General features: G+C 36.2%; 1 protein-coding gene across 1 annotated transcript in view; it reads right to left on the bottom strand.

Annotated features, from left to right (window-relative positions):
• DNAH14 (dynein axonemal heavy chain 14) overlaps positions 1–12,284 on the bottom strand; it is a 396,896-nt gene that overhangs the window by 169,233 nt on the left and 215,379 nt on the right. Inside the window, exons 38-40 of the mRNA XM_070501636.1 lie at positions 9,403–9,490; positions 7,796–8,004; positions 6,790–7,042 (exon numbers count right to left, since the gene is read on the bottom strand). Of these exons, the coding sequence (XP_070357737.1) occupies positions 6,790–7,042; positions 7,796–8,004; positions 9,403–9,490 (550 nt within the window). The remainder of the gene's footprint in view (positions 1–6,789; positions 7,043–7,795; positions 8,005–9,402; positions 9,491–12,284) is intronic.

Here is a 12,284-nt window from a genome sequence, read left to right as displayed (position 1 = left end):
ATGTGTGGTTTTATTTCTGGGCTTTCAGTTGTGTTCCATTGATCTGTGTGCCTGTTTTTATACCAGTACCATGCCATTTTGATCACTATGGCTTTGTAGTACATTTTGAAGTCAGGGATTGTGATACTTCCAGCTTTGTTCTTTTTTCTCAGGATTGCCTTAGCAATTCGGGGCCTTTGGTTGTCCCAGATGAATTTTAGGATTCTTTGCTCTTTTTCCATAAAGAATGTCATTGGGATTCTGACTGGGATTGCACTGAGTCTGTAGATTGCTTTGGGTAGTATGGACATTTTAACTATGTTTATTCTTCCAATCCATGTGCATAGAATCTCTTTCCATATGTCATTATAAATTTCTTTCAGTAATGTCTTATAGTTTTCATTGTATAAGTCCTTCACCTCCTTGGTTGAATTTATTCCTAGGTACTTTATTCTTTTAGTTGTGAATGTAAATGGAATTTTATTCTTGAGTTCTCTTTCTGTAAGTTCTTTATTGTAATATAGAAAAGCAACTTATTTTTGTAAGTTGATTTTGTACCCTGCAACTTTACTGTAGTTGTTAATTATTTCTATTAGTTTCCTGACGGATTCTTTGGGGTTTTCTATATATAAGATCATGTCATTTGCCAACAGAGAGTGTTTCTCTTTGTCACTCCCTATTTGGATTCCTTTTATTCCCTTCTCTGGCCTAATTGCTCTGGCCAAACCCTCCAGTACTATGCCGAATAAGAGTGGTGATAGTGGGCATCCTTGTCTTGTTCCTGTTCTCAGGCAGACGGTGTTCAGTTTTTGCCCACTGAGTATGATGTTGGCTGTGAGTTTGTCATATATGGCCTTTATTATGTTGAAGTAATTTACTTCTATCCCAATTATGTTAAGAGTTTTTATCATGAATGGCTGTTGGATCTTGTCAAATGCTTCCTCTGCATCTATTGAGATGATCATGTGGTATTTATTCCTCAATTTGTTGATGTGGGATATCACGTTGATTGATTTGCGGATGTTGAACCATCCCTATGTCCCTGGTATGAATCCCACTTGATCATAACATATGATCCTTTTGATGTATTGCTGAATTCAGGTCGCCAAAATTTTGTTGAGGATTTTTGCATCTATGTTCATCAGCGATATTGGCCTGTAGTTTTCCTTTTTTGTGTTGTCCTTGACAGGCTTTGATCAGAGTGATGTCAGCCTCATAGAATGTGTTAGGAAGTGTTCCATCTTCCCTAATTTTTTGGAATAGCTTGAGCAGGATAGGTATTAAATCCCCCCTGAAAGTTTGGTAGAATTCCCCAGGGAAGCCATCTGGTCCTGAGGTTTCATTCTTTGGGATGATTTTGATTACTGTTTCAATCTCTTTCCTTGTGATTGGTCTACTCATATTGTCTGTTTCTTCTTGATTCAGTGCTGGAGGTTGTAAGAGTCTAAGAATTTATCCATTTCTTCTAGATTATCCATTTTATTGGCATATAGTTTTTCATAGTATTCTCTTATAATCCATTGTATTTCTGTGGAGTCTGTTGTTATTTCTCCTCTTTCATTTCTGATTTTGTTTATTTGAGCTTTCTCCCTTTTTTGCTTTGCAAATCTGGCTAGGGGTTTGTCAATTTCATTTATCTTCTCAAAGAACCAGCTCTTTGTTTCACTGATCCTTTCTACTGCCTTTTTTGTTTCAATAGCATTTATTTCTGCTCTGACTTTTACTATTTCTCTCCTTCTCCTGAGTTAGGGCTTTGTTTGTTCTTTTTTAAATTCAGTTAGGTGTAATTTGAGTTTGCTTATTTGGAATTTTTCTTCTTTCTTAAGGTGTGCCTGTATCGCGATGAATTTCCCTCTTAATATGGCTTATGCTGCATCCCATACGAGTTGGTATGGTATGTTATCATTTTCATTTGTCTCCAGATATTTTTTGATTTCTCCTTTGATTTCTTCAATGATCCATTGCTTGTTCAATAGCATGTTGTTTAGTCTCCACATCTTTGTCCCTTTCTCAGCTTTTTTCCTTGTAATTAATTTCTAGCTTTATAGCATTGTGATCCGAAAAGATGCTTGTTATTATTTCAATTTTCTTAAATTTGTTGAGGCTTGCCCAACATATGGTCTATCCTTGAGAATGTTCCATGTGCACTTGAGAAGAATGTGTATTCTGCTGCTTTTGGCTGGAGTGTTCTATATATGTCTATTAAGTCCAGCTGGTTTAACTTTTCATTTAATTCCACTGTTTCCTTGTTGATTTTCTGTCTGTATGATCTATCCATTGACGTGAGTGGAGTGTTGATGTCCCCTACTATTATTGTGTTATTATTAATATCTTCTTTTAGGTTTTTTAATAGTTGCTTTATGAACTTTGGTGTGCCTGTGTTGGTTGCATAGATATTTATAAGTGTTTTTTCTTCTTGATGGAGTGTCCCTTTGATTATTATATACTGCCCCTCTTTGTCTCTCTTTACTTGTCTCATCTTAAAGTCTACTTGAAGCGTTGCAACACCTGCTTTCTTTTGTTTGCATTAGCTTGGAGTATCGTCTTCCACCCCTTCACTCTGAGCCTGTGTTTGTCACTGGACCTGAGGTGTGTTTCCCGGAGGCAGCATATTGTTGGGTCTTGTTCCATCTTGTCACTCTGTGTCTTTTTATTGGAGAATTCAATCTATTTACATCTAGGGTGATTATTGATGTATGAGGGCTTAATGCTGTCATTTTATCACTCATTTTCCAGTTTTCCTGCATTTCCTTTGTTTCTTGTCCTGTGTGTTTTGATCTACCCATTGAATTATGTAGTTTTTTTATGATGTGTTTCTTTGTTTTCTCCTTATTTATTCTTTGTGTCTCTGTTCTGCTTTTTTGTTTAGTGGTTATTCTGAGGTTTGTATTCAGAATCCCATGTATAAGATAGTCCATTTTCTGACGGCATCTTATTTCCTTAGTCTAAACCAATTCAGTCCCTTTCCTCCTCCCCTTTTAAGTTGTTTTTCTCATATCTTATTACATCTTGTGTTGTGAGTGTGTGGTTAAAATGACAGGATTATCTTTGTTTTTGGAGTTTTCCTTCCCTTTAGCTTAATGCTATACTTAAGTATTTGCTATCCTATTCTGATTCTGTTTACCTATTTATCTCCTTACTCTGTGTGTTGTGACATATTTCTCCCTTTTTTCCAGGTATGAGAGCCTTCTTGAGGATTTCGTGTGTGTGTGTGTGTGTGTGTGGGAAGCGGGGGGGGGGGGGAGGGGGGGGTCTCGTGGCTATGAAGTCCCTTAGCTTTTGTTTGTCTGGGAAAGTTTTTATTTCTCCCTCATATCTGAAGGACATTTTTGCTGGATAGGGTATTCTTGGCTGAAGATTTTTTATCTTTTAAAGATTTCAATAAGTCATTCCATTCTCTCCTCGCTTGTAAGGTTTCTGCAGAGAAATCTGGGGAAAGCCTGATAGGGGTTACTTTGTAGCTTATTTTCTCCTGCCTTGCTGCCCTTAGTATTCTTTCTTTGTCATTCATTCTTGCCAGTTTTACTACTATATGCCTTGCAGTAGGTCTTTTTACATTGACAAATCTAGGAGATCTGGAAACCTCTTCCACGCAGATTTCCCTCTCTTTCCCTAGGTTTGGGAAGTTCTCTGCCATTATTTCTTTGAACACACTTTCTGCTCCATTCTCCTTCTCTGTTCCTTCTTGAATATCTATAATTCTTATGTTGCAATTCCTCATTGAGTTGGATATTTCTCAGAGACTTTCTTCATTTCTTTTTGGCCTTAGTTCTCTCTCCTCCTCTGTCTGGAGCATTTCAACATGTCTATCTTCGATTATGCTGATAAGCTCCTCTATGATGTCCACTTGAGTGTTCAGGGAATCCGTATTTTGTTTTATCTCTTCCATTGTGTCTCTCATCTCTAATATTTCTGATTGATTTTTCTTTATAGTTTCAATCTTTTTTGTGAATTAGCTCATGAACTTGTTGAATTGTTTCTCTACAATCTCTTTTACCTCTTTGAGTTTTTTGATGATAGCTATTTTGAATTCATTGTCATTTAGATTCAGGACTGAATTCTGAGTGCCTGTCATTTTCTCACTGGTCTGGAGATTTGATGTATTGTCTGACATTGTTAGAGGAGGTAGGTCAGGTTTTATGCCTTCTGATATTATTTGGTTGCAGTTACCACCTATCGGACACTGGGTGTGGGTTGGGAGCCACATATTCTGAGCCCTCCACCTTCAGCCGTGATCCCAGGCAGTGGAGCCACACTGGGAAGGTGGCAGGAGGGTCAGTCTCTCCTGGGTGCTCTCCAGGCTTACCTGCTCTGCTCTTGCTATCTGCTCTCCTGGGGTGTTGGCTTGATGAGGTCACCCCCTGTGAAAGCTTTTGCCTTGTTACAAGACTTCCCTCTAGGCTGCAAGGGCCCTAGGGAGTCCTTGGTGATCCCGCAAATGAGTATCCCCTCCCCCCGTTCCTTCCCTCATGGAGCCTCTCATGGCTGCAGATTGCAGTCTTTAGGGGAGGGAGCTCTCTCTTACCCAATTCCAGATCCTCTGAGGAGGGGCTCCAGCCTCTCCACCCTTTGTCATGTGGCTGTGTGTCTCTCTGACGTTTTTTGTGTTGTAGGATGTCCTCTGTTGGAGTGTGGATGCCCCTTTTTGTTGTATGTTGTAGGGGAGAGAGTCCTGGGCAAGTTCACTCTGCCATGATGCTGACGTCACTCCACTACTTCATTTTCTTGTTGAATCGGTATTGCTATTGAGAAATCTTGTGTTAATCTGTTATTATTATGTTGGATTTTTCTCTTTGGAATTTCTTAGAATCTTCTTTTAATCTTAGATATTCTTAAATCACAATAAATTGTTTCTTTGCTGAGAAACCCCATGCCTGAGGCTCAGATGCACAAAGCCTGCTTTAGAATGAGGCTGAAGCAGGAGAATCTGGAAATCTTCCCTGCTCCTACCGTGAGTGTTGCACCAAGTAACAACAGTGATCTATTGCTAGGGAAAATACAGGAGCACAGAGAATTTGAAGTCCGGTGCACTGAGGTAAATACGATAACAATAAAAGCTAAATCTTGGTCAATACTGACTCAACCCTCACCATCATTAACTCAACAATCTGCCAGAAGAGAAGGTGTGCCTATTTCCAGGTATAAATATGATATATCTGTCTCTACTGTTCCCTTACGCACAATATCTGACATTCAATCAAAAATTATGAGACACACAAATAAACAAAAAAATAAGAGTCCTGTTTGCCAAGAGATAAATCAGTCAATAGAACAGATGCAGAGATGGCCGAGATGTTGGAAATTTAAAATAGCTATGATCACACATTAAAGGATCTAATGAAAAAGGCAGAAATTATTAATGAAGAGAGAGAATTTCAGCAGAGAAAGGAAAACTATAAAAAAGGAGTCAAATGGAAATGCTAGAAATAAAAACCACAATAATAGAAATGAGAATTCTTTCAAAGGGCTTATACAGTAGACTACATGCAGCAGAGGAAAGAATCAGTGAACTGGAATTTAAATCAACAAAAATTATCTAAACTTAAACACAAAGAGACAAAGAATTTTAAAAAAGAGAAAGAAAAACTCACAAACCAAAAAGAACAAAGCATCTAAGAGCTGTGGGACAATATATCAATACAATATTTCTAGGTGTGGGTTTTTACTTTTCTATCCTGTTTAATATTCAGGAATCCTTTTCAATCTTAGGTCTTATGTTTTCTCTAATTCTATGAACTCCTTGGTAATTATTCTTGAAATATTTCTTTTTTTGTTTATTTTTAAAATTTCTGGCAATTCTGTTACACGGATGCTAACCTTTCAACTTTTATTCATCTTTCAACTATATACATACACTCATGTATATATGTATATATTATATAAATATATTTAAATATACGTAATATTTAATCTCTTTAGCACTTCCCGATGTATTATTAGAGAGTTCTTTGACTATTCTGGCTCTCATTGATTTGCTATTCAGCTAACCAAGCCAGCATTCAACCCATTTATTATGTTCTTTATTTTAACCATTAATTTTTTTGAGTCCTAACCTCCATTTCTATCTTTTAACTACTTCTTGCTTTGTTTCCAGTACTCCTATTTCCCTGGCTTGCACTTCTGCTGAATTTAGAAATGTGCATCTTGGGAGAGAGTGGACAGTCTTGAAGGGAGAAGTTGTGTTCAACAATCTGTATCTACTCTGTCACTGCTTATTTTCAAGTATGGGCTCTCTCTCTTAATCATTCAGCCTCTGTGATGTAAAGGGAGCTGTCAGTAGGAGGAAATACATTTTTACCTGCTTCCTAACCTAGTCAGGCTTCACTGCCAACATGTTTTGTTGCTGCCTCTGCTGTGCTGTGATGTGCTAACTGGCAAAGCGAAGGACAATGGCTCATTCAGAGCCATGAGAAGAAGGGGAAACGGCAAAAGTAAATATTCTCCCCTTCTTTATCTCTGATTCATGGTATCCAGCTTTCTTCTGCTCAGGGTTTCTGTTTCCCCCAACTGGGACCTTAACCATCTTGTCACACCAGGTATTTCTCACAATTTCTACTAGTCTGATGGATCCAAAACTGAGTTTTGGAGAGAGACTTGGGAGTCTATGTTAAGTTGCTACGTCCTCAGGAACCAGATAGTACCAGAGTTTAAATACAGGCATTTTGACTCCAGAGGCCATGCTTTCAGCTATTATGCTATACTGTTTTCTGAACATTTTGATCTCTCTAAAATCCAATAGAAAATAAATAATTGGCATTGACTAGCTAAGATGTAGCATCATTAATATAACATGGTGGGGGGGGGACTCACGTTGTTCAAGGTCTATCTTTTTATCCATGAATTCAAAGAAAGCATCAAGAATTCTACAGAGAGTTACGATGATTGTTATGTCCTGTACAGGAAATGGCTGAAATTTCTGATGCTTCTTTATAAACTGTAGTCCATTTGTGACACTATTTTTAATCATGAATTCAAGACAATCCACTCCTGATTGACCAATAATTTTTGAAGTTTTCAAAAGCCACGACTTAACATAAGGTTCCCATCCCAGATCAACAGGATCCTGCCAATAAAAAACATAAAATAATTTTATGTAAATAAATAAAAATACAATGTTCACCTAATTTCTTACTATTTCTTTACTTTACCACTGACCCTGCCAAATACAATTTAGAATTGTCACTCATTAAAGGGCAAGCAATCAAAACCCTTCTCTGAAATGATTTGTGATTTTTAACCATGGTCTTATAAGACAACAAGCACTTGGAGGATTATGTGTAGGGAGGTGTGTGAGGCTATGTGTATGTGGTGAGGGGAACTGCTTACCCAGAAAGTCAGCACTATACTTAGCTTTATTTATTACATTGAGTTAAGTATATTAGAACACAGGGCTAATCATGACTAATAATTAATTTCATGTACAGAAAAAATTTATTCTTTGTTGTGTCTTCTACTTCCTTACCACTGTCTTGGTCATGTGTTTCACACGTCCTAAGAGTTATAGAGCAGGTGTGAAAAGGCTTCAGGGCAATCTTCCCTCTTTTGGAAAAATAATTCATACCAGCAGCCTAAGTTGTCACAGTTGTAGAAAACCCTGACATTCCAACTACTGAGTAGTATTAATACCAGTAATAATTACGTTCATGTTCACTTCTGGGTCAGGAGGCTTTAGGGGACATAAAACTTCTTAACTACTGGGATTACCCTGCTGGATCCAGAAGTAACAATAAAACAAATGTAAAAAACGCTGTAGCTAATGACTAGTTATTATCCTAAATAATACTTTTTTTTAAGAAATTTGTTTTTGGAAACTTACCATATAGACCATTGCACATCGGCTGACAGTAGCAGGACTGGCCTGAGAGAGACTGTCAACTTCAAAAATCACTCTTATGTTATCAGTTAAAGGTATTCTCTCACTGTTTGCTAGGCACAACGTTCTAGTGTCATCTAGCATAGAGTTTAGATTTTCTACCCAAAATGTATCCACTGGACCATCCAAAATAATCCACTGCCAATCAAAGTCTGGAGAGAAAAATATTTTTAATGTAACAGAGAATAATCTCAGTCTTCTTTCATTGTAATCTTGAAAATTTTCTATTTTATTTAGAAAATAATTTCTAATTAAGATAAAAATTATATCCTAGAAAACACTAGAGTCAATGTGTTTATATGCATTCTCTAATATCTATTAAATACAAATAAATATTCAGACCATATACTTAATATGCTTGAAACGTTGCTTTGATATTTTTAAATTGCTAAGTTATATAATTAGCCCTTAAAATTTGGATAAAAGATCCATGAATTTATTTTTTCAAGAATAATATTGTTTGTGAATTTCCCCCTTCTACCTAGGAATAGTTTTTGGATATGCTGATTCCAGTAAATAGGAAAGGAAAATAGATGCCCTTTGAAGAAGGAATGAAATAGACAGCTTTTACAGTATTCCACACTATGAACAAATTCATTTGCTTCTTTTTCCACACTCTACACACCACCACCTGGCTCCACAGTTTTAGAAAATCTATTGGTCAGGATCGCGGGGAGGGTATGAATGGGTCCCTGTGGAGATAGAAAATAGTCAACCACCTGAAGGACATTAAGATATCTCAGAAAAACAGGTGAGTAGAGCTAGGATCCAGATAGCCACTACTGCTAAGATGAGCTCTGATGGGCTGAAATACCTCCCTTGGGGATTATCTTAAAACTCTATTATTAAGGAAACTTGTTATGCCCAATAACTGTACTCTCCCAAACTGAATACCAAAAAGTGACACACAAAAATTCAGGAATTCTAAGAAAGTAGAAGCAACTGCAGAAGTCTCTTTCAAAGTCTGTAACATAAATGTACTACTGGTGCATGTGCTGATATGAGGTTGAATCTGGAGTAGTGGAGGCAATGGTCGGGGCTCCTGAAGTAGACTGCCAGCTCCTTTGGGGCAGGGACCTCGTTATATACACTCGCTGTCCCCCTGGCACATAGTAAAGTGGCATATAATGGGTGTGCAGTTCGTTACAGATGAATATGCTTGGGTTGTATGATCTGGCCTGGGAATGCATGGATTGTCTGGAGTCCCACTTCAGAGGCAATACCATTGTAGGTTGCCACTGCTGCTTCTCACACAATATTATTCCTACCTTTGACATCTACTTGGTTCTTCTGAGATATTAATGGTCATTTATAAACTAAAAGGGCTATGTAAGCCCTCATATTTATATAACATAATTACATTTGTATATACCGTAATAGAACATGTGATAATACTATATAAATTTTACATAAACATGTGAGGAAAAAATAGTACAAGAACAAAATATCACTAATTAAAAATGTTTTAAAGATACAAATGAAGCTCATATTGACTCAGTTTGTCTTCTATGTTAATTAACATCTTTATTGAATTTAATAATAATACTTACTCTGAATTTCTGGATTTTTAATATCTTTTTCCATCTCCTCAAAATTATCATCAATATCGGCTGTATCAGAGGAGTCAAATTTGAAAACCTAAAATATGTAATCAGTAATGTTTAAATTTTTATTTGATCACACTTTCCAACTCAAATGGAGCAAATGTCAATATGCTTTCTTGAGTGATAAAAGCATGAAAGGCAGAAGGTTCCATAGCTGAAAACATCAACACACAACCAGCACAGTATAACGTAACTGAGTTGTGAAACAAGTCATTTTCTTTTACAAAATCCTTCTATTTTAGTTTTTTCCCCATAAAGATAGCACATACTTGTTGTATAATATTCAAATAATACAGCAGAGCACAAGAAGAAAGCGAAAGGTCTCTGAATTTCCACCATCTACAAAAAACCAGTGTTGACATTTTGGTGTATAGTTTTTCCTGGACCTTCCTTCATGATACAGTTTTAAAATTTGAGGGTACACAAGAATTACCTGCAGGGTTTGTTAAATTGCAGATTCTAACACCTCATCTGTGGAGATTCTGATTGAATAGGTTTAGGGATGGAGCCAGGAATTTCCATTTTTAATAGGCTCCCCAGGTGATTCTAATCCAGGTTGTTGTCACATGAATCTCAGAAATTCTGATCTATGCATATAGTTAACTCGTTATTATCTGGGGGCCTTAATTATTTATCTCCCTGACAGGGCTGCATAATATATCATCAGCTGACTGGCATTGGTTTCCTTTACCAGCAGGAATGGGGGGAAGGAGAGCAAACACTAGGGCTGTGCTGGGGGCACAGTGTGGGCTCTGAAGAGAGAGACCACACATGGGTCTGAGCACCACGTTTCAATCAGGCCCAGCAAGGCAACGAACAGCAATCAGCCTCCCATCAGGAAGACAGAAAAGTCCAAGGCTATTTCCAATTATTCTTCTTATTACAAAAGTCTACAATTTCCATCCCTGTACATAAATCATTATGCTCTACTGCATTTCTTTGCTTTTATTATTTTATTTTAATTTTTTTTCTCTCCAAAGCCCCCTGGTACATAGTTGTATATTCTTCGTTGTGGGTCCTTCTAGTTGTGGCATGTGGGATGCTGCCTCAGAGTGGTTTCATGAGCAGTCCCATTCCGTGCCCAGGATTCAAACCAACGAAACACTGGGCCACCTGCAGCGGAGTGTGCGAACTTAACCACTTGGCCACGGGGCCAGCCCCATGCTCTACTGCATTTCTTTCTCTAGATAGATTTTTTAAAACTACGGGATTGTGGGTCAAACATTATTTGCATTTTAATCTTTAATGAATTCTACTGGATTTCTTTCTGAAAGTTTGTGGCAGTAATCCTTCCACAACAAAATGTAAAAATGTCTCTTTCTCCATATCTTTCTTAACACTGAACGTTTTAGCTATTGACATTCTTAAGTTTTGAAATAATTTTTATTTTTTTGACTAATACTTAGGCTGAGCATCTTTTCATACGTCTACTGGCAACTTTTTTCTGTCAATTTTCTTTTCATAGCCTTTCCTCATTTCCTTATTTAGCTGTTTAGTCATTTCTTATTCATGTTTGAAGCTCTTTTTTTATATTAGGGATATTAACTCATTGCCTATAATACATGTTGTAAATATTTTATTCCAGACTGGTTTGCTTTAATGTTTGTTGCAATTATTTAAAAAATATTTTCTTATTTATATTTATAGTCAAATCTTTTTATCTTTTTATTTATGATTTTGGGGTTCCCCATCTTAGTTACGGACTCCCTAACTCTGAAGATATGTCCCTAAATATTATTATATTTTTATAATTTTATTTTTACATTTAGATTGTTAATTCATCTGGAATTTTATTTATCTGTAGGAAGTGAGATAAGCGTCTTTCTGTTCACACATAGGAAAATAGCAAATTATATAAACAGTGGATTTAATAAAGAAAGCTTTTCCTGTTGATTAGAAATATCACTTTAGTTGTATATTAAATTCCTAGAAATGTTTGAATATGTTTCTGGACTCTATTTGGTTCCACTTCTGTGTTAGTAACTTACAGTGGTTTTTTTTCCAGGTTTTGAGTGCTTTTTTTTCTTGAAATATAATTGACATGTAACATTAGTTCCAGGTATACAAAATAATGATTCAATTTTTTATACATTGTGAAATGATCACCTCAATAAGTCTAGTTAACATCATCACTACACATAGTTACAAATTTTTTTCTTGTGATGAGAACTTTTAAGATCTACTCTCTTAGAAACTTTAAAATATACAGTACAGTATTATTAACTATAGTCACCATGTTGTATTGTACCTTACTACTTTGATTATATATGGATTTGTTCTAAAATTAATTTAGAACATTCTAGAACTCTAAAGTATTATGGTTTTCTGCCAAGATTTTCTTTGAACTCTTGGAACATTTATACTTCTGAATTAACTTTAAAATAATTTCACCCAATGGAAAAAAATTGGATTTTGTTCAGAAAAACATTGTATACAAACATTAATTTGGTAGGGATTGGCATTTTTAGGATGGAAGTCTTTCCATACAGGAATACAGAGTATCTTCCATTTATTCAAGTTTTGTCAATTGTGTAAGTTTTCTTGCCTTTCTCCCCTACCCCTCATAGGACAAGTTCTTTTTTTTTTTTTTTTTTACATTTATTTCAATGTATTTTTATCGGTTTTTGCCACTGTTAGCAGAATTTTTCCTATTTCCATTTCTAACTGGTGGTCATTAGTAGAAAGAATTTCATCACAGCCACTTTACCACATTCCTTCTCTATCAGTTGCTGAGAAAGATGTAATAAAATTTCTCACTAGATATGGATTTGTCAATTTCTCTTTGAAATTCTGTCAACTTTTTCTCTATACACTTGCACATTATGTCA

The sequence above is a fragment of the Equus asinus genome, chromosome 30 (assembly GCF_041296235.1).
Source record: "Equus asinus isolate D_3611 breed Donkey chromosome 30, EquAss-T2T_v2, whole genome shotgun sequence".
NCBI lineage: Eukaryota > Metazoa > Chordata > Mammalia > Perissodactyla > Equidae > Equus > Equus asinus.
This window is presented reverse-complemented; position numbering and strand designations above follow the sequence as displayed.